A 16,720-nucleotide genomic window follows, 5' to 3' on the forward strand; every position below is an offset into this window, starting at 1 on the left:
CGGCGCCGGAGTTTCACTTTGTAACTTTCAGGCGCTCGGGACGCGCCGCGCCGGCCAGGTGGGCGGACGACTCCCTCCGGGCGCGCTGCGCCCCCGCCGCAGGTAACGTGGGAAGGGGCCGCTGCGCGGGGGTGTCGCCCTCGCCTCCCCGGACCTGCGGGACTTGGCTCAGCGCCGGGTGCCAAGCAAGTGTCAGGTTTCGGGGCGCGGCCCTCGGACCCCTCAGCCCCCAGGCCCGAGCAGGGGGGCGGGGATGGGTGCAGAGGGTCAGCCCGGGCCCCGCAGCCCCGCGCTCCTCCGACCACCCGACTGCGTTCCCCGCCCTCCCTCTCCGAGGTCCCGCTCCTCGCCTTCGCCTCCCCCTCCCCCAGCCGTCCCGGACTTCGGGGATTTGTCAGCGGGAAGCCGACCTCCCAGCCAAACCGGGAGCGCAGCCTGGAGCTCTTCCTCCTGGCACCGCGCGCGGCGGGCCTGGGAGGGGCCGGTGCCTGCGTCCCCTGCGCTGGGAAGCTCGTTCTGCCCCCCGGTGACCACTCCCTGCAGTCCCGGTGGCGTCCGTCCCGTGGAGGAGGCGGGCGGTTGGGGAGGGACGGGGAGAGAGGAGAACTCCGCTGAGAAGACGGGCTCCCCGGCCCCTGGGCGGCCTCCATGTTTCAGCCCAGGCAGGGCCCTCAGGGGTAGGAGTCCACCTGGTGGTTGACCAGGTCACCTGGGAGCTGCCTTCTTCCCTGAAGTTGTGCGGCTGAGTCCCAGCCCCTGGAGTGAAGCCGGTGGGTCAGGCGCACCAGGCCCGGGCGCAGCGGGAGGCATCCGGGGCCCTCCCGGCCCCTGCGGGGTGATAGGCTCCCACTGGGGCTCAGGAAAGACTCCGGGGCAGGGGCATCCCTTACCGTGTTCCCCTCGCCCTCCACTAGCCCCACTGTCTCTCTCTCCTCTCCCCTCCTCGGACACCTAGCGGAGTCCTGAAGTCGGCCCTGCCTGGAACGACAAGAGGCCCAGCCGCCTTTCCCCTCGCACATCCCTTTGTTTGTTTAGAGCTGGGACAAAGGTCTCTCTCCGCTGTTCCCTGGGCTCTACCAGGGAAAACATCCATGGGGTCCTGCGGTTTCCCATTCGCTGGAGGGGGTCGTACAAGCTTTTGCTGGCCCGTGTGGCTCAGGGTTCTTGGATTCCAGATCAGGGCACATGCCCAGGTTGCAGGCTCTATCCCCAGTGGGGGGCGTGCAGGAGGCTGCTGGTCAGTGCTTCTCTCATCATGGATGTTTCTCTCTCTCCCTCTGTCACTTCCTCTCCGAAACATATAGGATGCAAACAGCTTTGAAGTGTTCACAGGGCTGGGCCTTGGGCTAAGTGCTTTATGGGTTTATGGGCATTGTCTCAGGTGTGTGCCTGCAAATGCCAGGCTGGTGTTTACTTTGTAACCTTCTTCTGTGGCGGAAGGGTTCGGGCAGCCTGTAGTCCTGCGATCATTGTAACAAAACCTGAAAATGTGGTGACTGGGTGATGTTAAGAATACACTGAATTTGTGCAGAGCCTTCTTGTGAGAGCCAGGGATGCGTACATGCCTCCCGCCTCATTCTGCTGGTATTTCTGGAAGAAATAGAGATCTTCAGGGAAAGTGTGCCCCGGGGCCAGTCCTTGCTGCCAGCTCAGGTGGACAGCGGGCTAGCCTCGGTGGCTGACTTTCTTTGGCAAGTTTGAGAACAGCTCTTGGACTCGGCCCTCTGTCCCAACTGGCCACAACCAGATTCTGGGGGGCACGTGGGCTGAACTTGGGAGTTGGGGGCGTGAGTCACCAGCTGCCCACCTGGTTCAGCGGGAATTCTTGGATCTCCTCCGCTCAGGGTCTTGGCTAGGACTGAGCCGAGGAGGCATGGATACGTGCTAGGCATTTGCATACACGTGTCAAACAAATATCAGATAACTGAATATTGCCAAGGTGGCGGCCAGACAGGGCTCCTGTGACCACGGGCCTCCTCGCTGGCTCGGCCCCTGCTCAAAGGGTCAGTGTTTCAGCTCCTGAGCCAGCTCCCTCCTGATCTCTGCCCCCTGAGTCCCCCCTCCCCCCCCACCCCCCCCACCCCCCCGCACCTCGTCAGCCCCGCCTGGAGGGACCATGATGTTTCAGCCGACGCTGGACTTTGTGTGTGTGCTGGGCAGGACAGGCTACAGCTGAGCTGAAAGGCCGGGAGCCTGAGGGCCTGCACAGCTGTGTGCTCAGTGGCGTCACCTGGAGGGGCTGGCGGGACGGCTCCGGCCCAGGGCCCAGGTCCCAGGCTGGCGGTATTTGCTGGCTGACCTCCCGGGCCCTTCTTATCAAGGGATCCTGTTTGGCAAGAGGAAACGGACAGAGAGGCATGACGGGGGCTGAAGGAAGAAGGGGAACCACAGTGCCTTCCTCCTTTGGGGCCTCTGCTCCCCTAAAGCTCAGCATGCAGCAGCCTTGGTGAGGGCCGTCCCCCGGCACCGCCCAGCCCCGCTGCCCCGCCCAACAGCGCCCGGCTCCTCAGGGACAGTGTTCCCTCTGTGAGCATTTTATGAGGATGTTCTTTTCGTACCATTTCCCTTTCAAACCTTCCTTGTCTGTTCTGCTCTGTCCCTGGCAGCAGCCACCCGGGCGGCCCAGATGAGCCCCACAGCCCAGGGCTTCCGGGGAGGGGGGCAGACCACGGCCCTGGCCCCAGCAGGGCCTCCAGCCACAGGGGAAGAGGGCGAGGCTGGAGCCCCCGTGGTGCTGGGGGAGGCGGGAGGAGCAGGGTGGCCAGGAGGAGCCGGCCTAGAACCAGTTCTGGGAGAGGCCAGGGCAGGGGGGCGCCCACTGGGGGGACAGAGGGTCCGTGTGAGCGTTTGAGATCAGAGACCCTGGGGCAGGTGCGTGGGGGGTGAGGGCCACGGGGGCGGGAGGGAGTGTCCGCGGGGCCCAGGCCAGAGCTGGGTCGGGAGAGGCAGTGTCTCATGCCAGGCTGTCTGTGTCCCTCCAGGAAAGCCCGCACAGGCTGGTGGCCCGTGGCCCTGCGGGCAGGAGAGCCCTGTGGGAGATGAGTGGCGGCCCGAGAGCCAGCTCCACCTGAGGGCCTCTCCGAGGGGCTCATCCACAGGCCGTGCCCCCCCTGGTGTCCGGTGAGTGTGCGGCCAGGAGGAGGGCAGGCGCTGGCCTCCCCGCATCTGGCTGGGTGTTCGGTTGGGCTGGTGCCACTGGGTGGGGTGTGAGGGAGGGGAGCTAAGACCATCTGTCTCCCACAGCAGCTCTCATGCCTCTGTCCCCTCCATGGTTCTGGCACCACGCCCTCCAGCTCTTACAGGGGAGAGGCCCCCCCTCCCCGTGACTAGAACCTGCCTCCCCGCCCCCCCCCCCCCACACACCCTGCCTGCACTTCTGTGTGTGGCATTGTCCCCAGCAGTCCCCCCGGGTCAGAACTGGGAATCACCCCCACCCAGCACACAAGCCACCAGCACTACCAGGGTCCAGACTTCTGTTTGGGTTTCCTGTGCCTTTTCTTCCCAAGATCGGGGTCCCTGCGGCAGGTGGAGAGACCAGCCCGAGCAGAGGCCCCTGGGAATCTGGTTTAACCAGCTTTGGGGAGGGGAGGGGGGAGTGGAGGGAGCGGTGCTGAGCACGTCCCCTGCTCCTCGGCCACAGCCCCCGTGGAAAGGAGGCCGGACGCGGGCACTGGCTCTGGGGCCGCCAGGGTCAGGGACAAACACTGGGGCTTTTCATTAGCTTCGCCCCCGGGGGTACCAGGAGCCAGGGAGGCAGAGGCCAGCCGCCCGCCTGGAGCTGTTCATGTTTGCTTTGGACTTGTCAGCCCTTTCCCTTAGAACAGGCATCCTCAAACTACGGCCCGCGGGCCACATGTGGCCTGCCGAGGACATTGATCCGGCCCGCCGGGTGCCGCTGCCTGTCCTGCTTAGCAGCCGACTCGTCCTGGGCCCGCAGTGCGCATAGGAATTTGTTCAGTTTTTTTTTTTTAAACTATAGTCCAGCCCTCCCACAGTCTGAGGGACAGTGAACTGGCCCCCTGTTTAAAAAGTTTGAGGACCCCTGCCTTAGACCAAAGGTCCTCAGTAGGGGGGCAGGGGGCAGAGGATGGAGCTGGGAGGGCTCAGTGGGTGCCTCGGGGGTCCCTGTGGAAGTCCTGAGACTCTCTCCATATCCTCTCCGTGGACCACCCCCTCCCCTCTCTTCTCTGTTCCCACATCTGCCTCCATCGGCCCCTTCCCGGGCCTTTCACCTCTCACTGAGCTAAGGAGCTTGTCCGCCTGCTGGGGCGGGAGCGTCTGAGTCAGGAGTCTGGGTCTGAGACCCGCGTCTGCCAGGACCAGCTCCTTGATCCTGGGGCAGGTGGTTAAGCCCCTGAGCCTCAGTTTCCAAGTGTGTGGAATGGGCCCGTCTCTGACGTCCATGAACAGTGGGCGCAGGGCCTCCCCTGTGGCCCCCATGGTCAGCAGCTGTTGCATACTTAGGGGCCCTTTTTTCCTTATTTGTCCCCCTCCGCCCTCTCCCCGGCCCGCACTGGTACTCCAAGGGGCTCCCCCAGGAAGGAATGACCTTGCCAGCAGGCGTCCTGGAGGCTGGAGGCACGTGGGCACCCCCTAAGCAGGCAGACACGCAGCGCCTGTCCTTCCCTTTCGTGCTGTGCCCCCCCCCACTCTGGGGAGGGTACCAGCTGTGTCTTGCAGGAGCCATCCGCCCCCTCCATCTGACCCTTGGGACGGTTCGCACGATGGAGCTATTTTCCATAGACTCTGCTCGGCACACGGGGTCTGGTGTCTCCTCTCCTCGGCCCCTTGCTGCTGCCTCCCTGTGCTCCTCCCCACCCCCCACCCCCGCCAGGAGACACCCGCCGTTGGCTCTGCCAGCACTGGCTGGGGACACGATGGGAGAGTTTGAGCTCTGACCACCCGCCTGGTCCCGTTCTTCAGGGGTGACAGGCACCATGACCGACTCCCCGTTCCTGGAGCTGTGGCAGTCCAAGGCGGCGTCCACCCGGGACCGGCTGGGCATCAGGGAACATCCCAATGACTCCTACTGCTACAACTCGGCCAAAAACAGCACGGTTCTGCAGGGCGTCCCCTTCGGCGGCATCCCCGTCGTCCTGCTTATAGACGTCAGCTGCTTCCTGGTAAGACCTTTGTGAATCATGCTTCCCTCCCCCACCCCCTGTTATTTGTTTATTTAAACCCCACCCAGGGCCTTATGGGAAACTCGGGGGCGGAGCCAGACCTGGCTTTCTATCCCGGCGCTGCCACTTACTGGCTCTGTGCCCTTGGGTACGTTAGGTAGCTTGTCTGGGCCTCAGGCTTCTGCTCTGTAAAATGGAGCTAATCATTCTTTTTTAAAAAGATATATTTTTAATGATTTCAGAGGGAGAGGGAAGAGAGATAGAAACATCAATGAGGACTGAGAGAATCATGGATCGGCTGCCTCCCGCATGTCCCACACGGCCAGGGGATGGAGCCCACAACGTGGGCATGTGCCCTGTCCGGGAATGGAACCGTGACCTCCTGGTTCATAGGTCGATGCCCAACCATTGAGTCATGCCGGCCAGGCTTGATCACCATCATTTCTGAGTTACCAGTCTGTTATTGTCCCCAAAGATCCCCCAATTTGAAATACGCCATTCCCCGCTCCCTCTGCTGACTCAACATGGGCAAGGTGAAATTTATCGGGGCTAAAGAGCACCTGCTTTTCACAAATGTCCACGCGATGGGTGGTCCCTCTGATGCCTTCTCCTACCACGTAGAGGAGACATGTGAGTGAGTGCGGTGTGATGGGGCACAGGGAGTAGACACGGGTCGGCTTTGGGCCAGAGGCTAGGTGGGGGGCTGGGGGAGACGAAATTAGGGGGAGCACGAGAGCCCCAGTTCCCGAGGGAAAGAGACAGGCATCAAACAAGTGTGCAGGCACCAACACAGCCCATGGGATGGGGGTGGTGGGGAGTTCTCCCTCCGCTTTCCAGTTTGGCCCCAGGATGAAGGCCTCAATGTGTGCGTTCGAGTCTTGCTGCATTGTTGGTCCTTTGCGGATTGACATGTTGCTTTTATGGAAAAGGCTCCTTAAGTGCCAGATCACCCATGTCTTGGGCTAAAACCCGCTTATGGATTGAGATCACTGTCGTATTCTCACAGACCGATTGAGAGGGAAGAGTGGGGTGGTAGGTTTGAGGTGGTAGGTTTGAGGGTGCTGGGCTCATGGAGGAGGGTGGCCTGGAGCCAGAATGCAGTGTGTCAGGGAGGGGAGAGTCTGAGAGGGACGATGGGCGGGGACCCGAGGCGGCTGGTGGTGGTGGGGCGGGTATGTTTAGAACAGGGTAGGTTGAGAAGAGCGAGTTGATGTCCAGGGGAGTGTGCTGGGGGGGGGGGGTGTGTTTTTCTTTTTTAAAAAAATATATTTTTATTGATTTCAGAGAGGAAGGGAGCGGGAGGGAGGGAGAGAGAAACATCCATGATGAGAGAGACCTATGAACCAGGAGGTCACGGTTCGAATCCCAGTCAGGACGCATACCCACACCCCCCAGCAGGGGGCGTGCAGGAGACAGCCAGTCAGTGATGCTCTCTCCTCATGGATGCTTCTCTCTCCCTCCCTCTCCCTTCCTCTGTGGAATCAATAAAAATAGATTAAAAAAAGCAATTCTATGTAAAGTGAAGAAGAAACGTTAAGCTGCTCCCCAGGGCTGCTGTGGGGCCAGACCTCCCTGCTCAGGGGCCGCTGGAGACAGCTCAGGCCTAGAGAGGCTGTGTCTGCCGATGCCGCCTCGATAGCCAACGTGCTTGGCTAGGAGGGCACGAGGGCGAGCTCAGCGTCAGCGTTGCCAGCCTTCGTGACTTGGGAACGGGTGGCAGGACCTGGGGCGGGGCGGGGTGTGTGTGTGTGAGCACAGCATCACAGCCTTGAGCTGTGTGGCTCCGGGCAGCGCTGTGCCCTCTCTGGGCTGGGATCCCCTTCTCGCCCCGCTGACGCCGGGCAGGTGGGCTGTGCCGCTCAGACTGCTGTCTCTTCTCCTTGCAGGCCATCCAAGGCGCTTTCACTTGGTTTCTTCTTTTTCTTTCTGCTTTTAGTTTTTGATATTGGTGTTCTCCATCATACGGAGAAGATTCTGGGATTATGGACGCATTGCCCTGGTGTCAGAAGCGGGCAGGTAAAAGGGTCATATTACCTGGAATCTCAGAGTGTGTGTGTGTGTGTGTGTGTGTGTGAGAGAGAGAGAGAGAGAGAGAGAGAGAGAGAGAGGAAGGGAGGGAGGGAGAGAGGGAGAGAGAGACTGGGATGGGCTGGAGGCTGGGAGAGAGAGAGAGGGGGAGAGAGAGACTGGAATGGGCTGGGGGCTGGGAGAGAGAGAGAGGGGGAGAGAGAGACTGGGATGGGCTGGGGGCTGGGAGAGAGAGAGACGGGGAGAGAGAGACTGGGATGGGCTGGGGGCTGGGAGAGAGAGAGAGGGGGAGAGAGAGGCTGGGATGGGCTGGGGGCCTGGGAATCCCAGCAGGCAGGACCCACCCACGATGCTGGAATCACATCACGTTCACCGTGCACATCCGCCAGGCCGGTACCAGCCGCTGTCTGTCTGGTCCGCAGCACAGGCCCGTGAGGTCAGCCTCGGGGGGGGAAAGCCGAGGCCCCACGCCCAGGTCTCCTCCTGACTTCGGCCCGGCGGTGGCCTCGAGCCTTGCTGGCTTCAGGCTCCGGCGGAAACGGTGCTCCTTCCGATGATCAGGGCTTCGAAATCAGCAGGGGGAGGACGCCAGTTTTCTGTCTCGCCTGGCATATTTTCTCGTGCATCTTCCACAGTTAATCCGCTCAGGGCTGGGCTGGCTACGAAGGGCTGCAGGGCCGTGGCTGAACGAACGGTCCCTGACCTCCTGGCTTCGTGCTGGCCGATGGCCCTAACTCAGCCGGCCCCGGGCGAGCCTGCTCCGCACCACAGGCTCGGGCCTTCCGCTTCCATCCGGGCTCCGAAGGCTCTCGGCTCACATCCCCCGGGGGGGCACCCGAACTCTCGATCTGCACCACCGGCATTCCCAGCGCCAGCTGGCTGCCACCCACCCCAGTCCTGGCGTCAGTAGGAAGTGAATGGGAAGCACAAGCTGGCCCAGGCGGACCCGGTGGAAATGTGGTCTTTGTGGGAGGGGCGAGGGGTGTGTGTGTGAATGCACCTCCTCCTCCACCGTCTCCGGCATTTGCAAAAGCCTGAGGGTGTTAGTGTTGGGGTGAGGTTGGGGGGCCCCTGGCTTCAGCTGTGTCGGAGCCTTTTGGGATATCTGATGCTTTTGGGGACATTCACCCCGAGGAGGGGCTGAATGCCACCATACAGTACAGCTCTTGGAAATCAGGGGCCTGGCCAGCCCCCTGGCTGTGTGATCTTGGTCCGGTCCCTAAACGTTTTGGGGGGTTTTCTCCTGCACTCTCTTCCCTGCAGGCTTACCGTGAAGGGCCAGTGAGAGTTCAAAGTGAGGTTCCACTGTGTCTTAGGCCCGTGGTCGGCAAACTGCGGCTCCCGAGCCACATGCGGCTCTCTGGCCCCTTGAGTGTGGCTCTTCCACAAAATACCACGGCCTGGGCGAGTCTATTTTGAAGAAGTGGCGTTAGAAGAAGTTTAAGTTTAAAAAATTGGGCTCTCCAAAGAAATTTCAATCGTTGTACTGTTGATATTTGGCTCTGTTGACTAATGAGTTTGCCGACCACTGTCTTAGGCCATTAGGAGTGGGAGGGCGGAGCTAGGAGAAGGGAAATAGAAGCAAAAATCCAAACAGCTCACAGCGCATGGGTGTTCTTGTGGGTTACTCAGAAGAAGGGATCTGACTAAAAATGCCACGATATAAAATCCCGGAGTTCAGCCTTAGCCGGTTTGGCTCAGAGGATAGGGCGTCGGCCTGTGGACTGAAGAGTCCCAGGTTCGATTCTGGTCAAGGGCACATGCCCGGGTTGCAGGCTTGATCCCTAGCAGGGGGTGTGCAGGAGGCAGCCGATCAATGATTCTCTCTCATCGTGGATGTTTCTATCTCTTTCTCTCCCTTTCTCTCTGAAATCAATAAAACTATATTAAAATACCATAGTTTAGCAACTTTAAAATGCACATTTTGGCATTTTCTTGTCTCTGAAATCGGAAGACAGCGTATCATCATTGGTAGTTACAATTTCATTGTTAGCATTTTTTTCCTTCTTTGTGGTTCATAATTATGCCCCTGACACCAGTGGTGTCTTAGAGTTGATAAAATACAGTGTTTATGCCAAGGGTTGTCTGCTCTATTGGGAAATACCTTGCAAACAGGCCACATTTAAAATATATATATATATTTTATTGATTTTTTACAGAGAGGAAGGGAGAGGGATAGAGAGTTAGAAACATCAATGAGAGAGAAACATCGACCAGCTGCCTCCTGCACACCCCCTACTGGGGATGTGCCCGCAACCAAGGTACATGCCCTTGACCGGAATCGAACCTGGGACCCTTGAGTCCGCAGGCCGACCCTCCATCCACTGAGCCAAACTGGTCAGGGCAACAGGCCACATTTTTTTTTAAAATATATTTTTATTAATTTCAGAGAGGAAGGAAGAGGGAGAGAGAGATAGAAACATCAACGATGAGAGAGAATCATTGATTGGCTGCCTCCTGCACGCTCCCCACTGGGGATCAAGCCCACAACCTGGGCATGTGCCCTTGACCTGGAATCGAACCTGGGACCCTTTAGTCCACAGGCCGACGCTCCATCCACTGAGCTAAACTGGTCAGGGCAACAGGCCACATTTTGAAGTCACTTTAGGTGAAGCAGTCCTCGTGCTGAGAGCCAAGGGCGTCCTGACCCACGTTACAGCCACGCACCGCAGTTTTCTGCCTCCCGTTCCTGGGAGGGGCTCACCGGGTCTGTGTTTTCCACAGGGCGAGCTAGGCTTTGCCCCGGTCACTGAGGGCTAGGAGCTTTGGTCCTGAGCTCTGTGAGGCAGCAAGATCCCGGGAATGAGTTTTTAGATTTTTAAAAAGAATTATGTTCCCTTTTGTGCTTCTAGTGAGTCCAGGTTCCAGAGGTTGTCTTCGTCGTCTTCCTCCCAAGGGCCGCAAGATTTTGAAAGCGATCTGGTTGGTATCTGAGGGACGGCTGTGGCTGTGGCCGGCGGGGCGCGTGGCGGGCAGGGGAGGCCGGCGGCGATGAATCGGCGGGGCGAGGGCGGCGGTGCTCCTGTCCCCGTGGCAAGTGGGGGTCAGAGCTCTTGTCTGCACTGACAGTCACCTGGACTTGGTACATACCACGGGGGGTGGGGGGCGGGTGGGGTGCAGCTGGGTGACCCAGGATCGTGAGATTTGGTTGCCTCTCAGGCGAGGGCTACAGGATCCCCAAGTGGTCCTAGCATGTGTCTCTGTTATCATACTTACAGCTTTGTGTAACAGTCAATTATCGTTATTATTTCTTTTTTTTTTAAATATATTTTATTGATTTTTTTTTTTACAGAGAGGAACGAAGAGGGATAGATAGTCAGAAACATCGATCAGCTGCCTCCTGCACACCTCCTACTGGGGATGTGCCCGCAACCAAGATACATGCCCTTGACCGGAATCGAACCTGGGACCTTTCAGTCCGCAGGCCGACACTCTATCCACTGAGCCAAACCAGTTTTGGCCGTTATTATTTCTTTTTTAAGAGAAATATTTTTATTAATTTTTAGAGAGAGAGAAAGAGAGAGAGAGAAACATTGATGTGAGATCAGCTGCCTCCCGTACGCACCCGACCGGGGATTGAGCCCGCAACCCAGTCATGTGCCCTGACTGGGAATTGAACCGGGAACCTTCCGGTGCACGGGATGGTGCTCATCCAACGGAGTCACATGGGCCAGGGCCAGGTAATTGCTGACTTGCCTGCTAGTCTGTGGGCCAAATGTGAGCAGGAGCCATGTCTCACCCAGTGCTGTGCCCCATCACCTGACACCCAGTAGGAGCTGTTTAGTAATGGTCAAGTGAATGATGAACAAATAGTTGTCTTCGAACAAAGACAGGTCACGCTGGGTAACCGTCCCGCTTCAGGGAGTATCAGTGGGCGATCAAACCTGCAGACACCTTTTCCTTCCTAGGTCCCCCTCCCAGCTCTTGTCCCACGTCTCACTCGGTTGTTTTGAAACAAACAGAAACCCACAGCCGTTTCTCCAGAGCGGGCCTGAGGTTTCATCAGCTGTTGATTCAAGTGTCATGATTTGACCCCGGAACCTGTGTAATCCCACAGATTGTCAAATTTGAGAGGGTTTTGCAAGAATTCCAAGCCTGCACCCCAGCTGGCTTGGCTCAGTGAATAGAGCGCCGGCCTGTGAACTGAAAGGTTCTGGGTTCGATTCCAGTCAGGGGGTACGTGCCTGGGGTTGCAGGGTCGATCCCCAGTGTGGGGCGTGCAGGAGGCAGCCGATCAATGATTCTCTCTCATCATTGATGTTTTTCTCTCTCCCTCTCCCTTCCTCTCTGAAATCATTTATAAAAAAGAAAGGAATGAGCCCTGACTGGCTTGGCTTAGTGGATGAAGCGTCGGCCTGTGGACCTAAGGGTCCCAGGTTCGATTCCGGTCTGGGGCATGTGCCTTGGTTGCGGGCACATCCCCGGTGGAGGTGTGCGGGAGGCAGCTGATCAATGTTTCTGGCTCTGTCCCTCTCCCTTCCTCTCTGTGAAAATAATATATATATGTTTTTTTTAAAAAAGAAAGGAATGAAGAAAGAAAGAATGAATGCCAAGCCTGTAGTGCATATTGGGAAGGATTGGGAGCATGCATGTTTGGGACAAGGGGTAGCTTGCTGAATTTGGGGCAAAAGTGCTGTTTTTATACAGAAGAAGGTTAGCTCGTTATTAACGTCAAAGACGATGGTTATATCTGCTCCCAAAGACACGCTCGAAGCTAATTCCCGATCTCTTTGTTTCCAGGGATGCTGCCCCTGGCTCACTGCGATCTTCCGTCTGAAGTGAGTACAGTGTGGGCAGGGGTGGGTGTGTGTGTGTGTGTGTGTGTGTGTGTGTGGGCAGGGGTGTGTGTGTGTGGGCAGGGGTGTGTGTGTGTGTGTGTGTGTGTGTGTGTGTGTGTGTGTGAGTGTTTGGCCAATCTGGAGGAAAGGGCCCAGATGCCTGCCCTGGAGATAGGGCCTCTCAGGTACTTCCTTCAGTTCAGGTTCAAAGCCGTCCGTGGGGCTGAGAACCAAGGAGGCCCAGGCAGCTCCTGCACCAGCCAAACAAGCTGCTGCTGTGCTTCAGGCCGGAATCCTATCTCCTCAGTAGTTAACGAGGAGCGAGTTGAGTGGAAACTCTTCTAGACAGTTCTCCGTGTCTTTAAACTGGTGAAAAGCGGAGAACTAGTGATCGCTCGATGCAGTCAGCTCATTGCGTTAAAAGTGTTCATTTTTTTTTCAAAACTTGGAGCCTGTGGTGAGAAATCCTAAAAGAGGCGCTGGGTGGTCTGAGCTGGCCGGTCACCTCCAGTGCGGTGGGCGGGGCTGGGATGTGAGTCTGGGTGCCAGCTGTGGCCACCAGATTATTGTAAGATGCACATTATCTGAGACAGCACTACGAATGAGAAAACGCTGCCCGGTGAGCCGCCATCAGCTATGCTCATTGAAATAGGAGGACATCGTAGAATTGATGGAATATGGTAGTTTCAGGACATTGGATAACTCCCTTTCTCTGGGTCTCAGTTTCCCCAATTATAAGAAAGGTGCCGAGGATGAATTACCTGCTCTGGGTAATTCAAATGAATTAATATGTGGTGTATAAATGGTAAGATTTGGGGGGGTGGGGGTGGGGGCGTGAATGCTGTTGTTCCCAGTGGCACTGGCAGAGGGCAGAGTTTCTATAGAAGCCAGTGAGCCAAAACCGGTGTGGCTCAGTGGATAGAGCATCGGCCTGTGGACTCAAGGGTCCCAGGTTCGATTCCGGTCAAGGGCATGTACCTTGGTTGCGGGCACATCCCCAGTGGGAGGTGTGCAGGAGGCAGCTGATCGATGTTTCTCTCTCATCGATGTTTCTAACTCTCTATCTCTCTCCTTTCCTCTCTGTAAAAAATCAATAAAATATATTAAAAAAAAAAAAAAAGAAGCCAGTGAACCCTGGTCTGGAGCAAGAAGAAGCTGGAGAAGGGGTCTCAGGGAGGAAGGGAGGGGACAGAGGTGGGAGGTGCGCACCACCAAGTCAGGTCCCTGGGACACGCTTCCTCCTGCCGTGGGACGTCATGCATGCACCATGCAAGAGGTGCCGCACACACAGGAAAGAATGAACAGGAGGACATTGAAGTCACCTGTACCCCTGCCTCTAAGAGATGCCCATGGCATGCTTTCCTTTGGCTGGCCACGCTCCATGGCCACTGCTGGTCAGGGCCCAGGCCACCCCCACCCTGTGCTGTGGACCCCACTCTCAGCCTGGACTCTGGGGGGCAGAACCAGAATCTGCGACTCATCGTTTTCATGGTAACGAGCAAAGGCTCGGCCGTTTTGCACTGAAGTCACTCCCCTCTCCACACCCACTCCATGGTTCCCTGTCCCCCCAGTCCTCTCCGTGGAGATGCTCATTTCTCATGTGGGTACGGCTGTGTATTCCACTTCGTCATTTTAATGCAATGTTTTTTTTGTTTTTTTTTAAAATATATTTTATTGATTTTTTACAGAGAGGAAGGGAGAGGGATAGAGAGTTAGAAACATCGATCAGCTGCCTCTTGCACACCCCCCACTGGGGACATGCCCGCAACCAAGGTACATGCCCTTGACCGGAATCGAACCTGGGACCTTTCAGTCCGCAGGCCGACGCTCTAGCCACTGAGCCAAACCGGTTTCGGCTGCAATGTTTTTTTTTAAAAAAATATATTTTATTGATATTTTACAGAGAGGAAGGGAGAGGGATAGAGAGCTAGAAACATTGATGAGAGAGAAACATCGATCAGCTGCCTCCTGCACACCCCCTACTGGGGATGTGCCCGCAACCAAGGTACATGCCCTTAACCGGAATCGAACCCGGGACCCTTCAGTCCGCAGGCCGATGCTCTATCCACTGAGCCAAACCGGTTTTGGCTTAATGCAATGTTCTTGCATTTCGACCCTCACGGTTTTTCTCTTCCATTCTAGCCCCAGAAAGGACTACCTTTTGATGTATTTATTTATTTGAAAAAATAATTCGTATTGATTTCAGAGAGGAAGGGAGAGGTAGAGACAGAAACATCAATGAGGAGAGAGAATCCTGGATCGGCTGCCTCTTGCACGCCCCACCCTGGGGATCGAGCCTGCAACCCGGGCATGTGCCCTGACCGGGAATCGAACCCTGACCTCGTGGTTCATAGGTCGACGCTCAACCACTCAGTCCCGCCAGCCGGGCTACCCTTTGGCATTGTTTAAAGTTGCAGTTACATTTTAAAAAATACATATGTTTTTTATTGTTGGTAGTATTACAGATGTCTCCCGTTTCCCCTCTCCCCTTCCCCCCTCCACAATTAAATTTTAAGAAGCTGCTCACAGCCAGAGTTACAGCTGACATTGTAAGAGGCCTCTCGGTTTCCTTCTGAATTGCCTTGCTCCAGAAGATGGGGGAGGCAGAAGGAAGTCTCGGGAAAAACAGTATGAACCTTGCTCATTGGTTGGTTTTAATCTCCATCAGTGTGTGTTTAGTCAGCACGGATTGTGCAAAAGTCTGTGCGTTTGGGAAGTTCATTTTGAAGTGAAAACAGTGTAAACTGCAAAGTGTGTCCTCCAGGTAAACAGTCAAAAGACGTGCCTTCGCCTGGCCGGCGCGGCTCCGTGGTTGAGCATCAACCTAGGAACCAGGAGGTCACGGTTTGAGTCCCGGTCAGGGCACAGGCCCGGGTGGCTGCCTCGATCCCCAGGGTGGGGTGTGCAGGAGGCAGCCGATCCATGATTCTCTCTCATCATGGATGTTTCTCTCTCTCTCTCTCCCCCACTCCCTCTCTTAAAAAAAGAAAGAGAGAAGTAACCTTAACAAGCATGCTTCTGAGGGTGTGCCAGGCCCAGCACCGGGGGCCTGATCCTCATGGCCTCTGGTGCCCCTGCTGTCACCAGGTAGCTAGCAGGTGGCACCTCCTCAGCCTGAGGTGAGGCCCATGCCCGACTCCGGAGGGGGCTGAGCTGGAGTCCGCTGTGGCCTGCCTGTCTGATGCCCACGCGCCACACCTTTCAGATCTGCCTTTCTGTGGCTTCCGCGCTCCGCCCAGGGCAGTGCTCTCCCAGCCTTCTGGAAGGAGGACCTTCAGGGTACCACCCCATCCGGAGCCTGGGAAAGAGGGAGACCCCCCCTTCTCCCATGGAAACCTGGCTGTCAGAGCGCAGCATTTTCTAGGTCCCCGGATGACCCAGAACCTCCAAATACAGCACTGAGGGAGGGAAAGGCCAGAGCAGGTCCCCTCCCATCTGTGGGGTCATGGCAGGGACACAGGCAGGAGCCAGGGCAGCAGGAGGGCCTGGGCCTTGCCATGTGGAAGCAGGGTCTCTATCTCTCTCCCAGCTCGGCGGGGGGGTTGGCGGGACCGGGGAAGGATCGGGCCGTGAGCTTCAGAGGGAGGTTCCCAGCAGCCCTCCCACCGGTGGCTGCTCACGGAAGCAGGAAGGGGCTGGGGGATGGGTGCACCTACCCTTCTCACCCCACACAAACGTGGGCACCAGTGTTTCGAGAGACGCACATGGAGAGGCTGCAGGTTCCTTTCCCCGGGAGCTGGGGGTGGGGCTGAGAGGTCAGGCTCTGGAGTTCTCCTCCTAACTTCCCTGTTGCGAGCTACGTGATTGTAAAAGTTATGCAACTTTAAAATATAAATATATTTTTATTGATTTCAGAGAGGAAGGGAGAGAAGGAAAAAGGGCTAGAAACATCCGTGATGAGAGAGAATCATGGATCGGTTGCCTCCTGCACGCCCCCTGCTGGGGATGGAGCCCACAACCCAGGCATGGGCCCTGACCGGAACCGAACCCGGGACCCTTCCGTCGGCAGGCGACGCTCTATCCGCTGAGCCACACCGGCTAGGGCGATGCAGCTTTTCCGTACCTCCGTTTCCTGCTGTGCTCAGAAACGGGGATGAAATTGGAAGCTCCCCGGAGGGATGGTCAGGCGGGGTTAAAGGAGACCCTCTGTGCCAGGCCCCGGGGGCCGGCCTGGGGCTGCTGCTCACCACGGTCCCATGCCTGTGTCTTGAGCAGCGACGACCAGATCCTGGAGTGGTGCGGGGAGGACGCCATCCACTACCTGTCCTTCCAGAGACACATCATCTTCCTGCTGGCGGTGGTCAGCTTCTCGTCCCTGTGCGTCATCCTGCCCGTCAACCTCTCGGGCAACTTGCTGGGTAACTGTTCTTTTTTAAAGATATTTTGATTGATGTCAGAGAGGAAGGGAGAGGGAGAGAGAGAGAAACATCCATGAGGAGAGAGAACCATGGATCGGCTGCCTCCTGCACGCCCCCTACTGGGGATCGAGCCCACAACCCGGGCATGTGCCCTGACCGGGACTTGAACCCTGACCTCCTGGTTCCTAGATCAATGCTCAACCACTGAGCCACGCCGGCCGGGCTGTTCTCTTCATCTGCATGGGGCGCAGGCGGGGCAGCAGGCCTCGGGACGGGCTCACTGTGGGGGAGTCACGCTCACGCTCAGATGTGAGAACGTCTTGGTTGGCTTTCTGGACTTTTCCATCTGATTAAAAATCCAGAGAAGAATCCACCCCAAACCTAATAACCACTTCTGGTTCTAAGTAAGAGGAGGGGAAAAAACCCCAAGATT

General features: G+C 57.3%; 1 protein-coding gene across 3 annotated transcripts in view; it reads left to right on the forward strand.

Moving 5' to 3' along the window:
• TMEM63A (transmembrane protein 63A) overlaps window positions 1-16,720 on the forward strand; it is a 52,279-nt gene continuing 35,559 nt past the window's right edge. For all 3 annotated transcript variants that reach the window (XM_080651189.1, XM_080651187.1, XM_080651188.1), the window contains exons 1-7: window positions 1-102; window positions 2,982-3,120; window positions 4,924-5,123; window positions 7,060-7,139; window positions 10,004-10,073; window positions 11,892-11,929; window positions 16,145-16,287. In XM_080651189.1, coding sequence (XP_080507315.1) covers window positions 4,938-5,123; window positions 7,060-7,139; window positions 10,004-10,073; window positions 11,892-11,929; window positions 16,145-16,287 — 517 coding nt within the window. In that variant the 5' untranslated portion in view covers window positions 1-102; window positions 2,982-3,120; window positions 4,924-4,937. The remainder of the gene's footprint in view (window positions 103-2,981; window positions 3,121-4,923; window positions 5,124-7,059; window positions 7,140-10,003; window positions 10,074-11,891; window positions 11,930-16,144; window positions 16,288-16,720) is intronic.

This window comes from Plecotus auritus (assembly GCF_963455305.1).
Source record: "Plecotus auritus genome assembly, chromosome: 14".
NCBI classification, from domain to species: Eukaryota; Metazoa; Chordata; class Mammalia; order Chiroptera; family Vespertilionidae; genus Plecotus; species Plecotus auritus.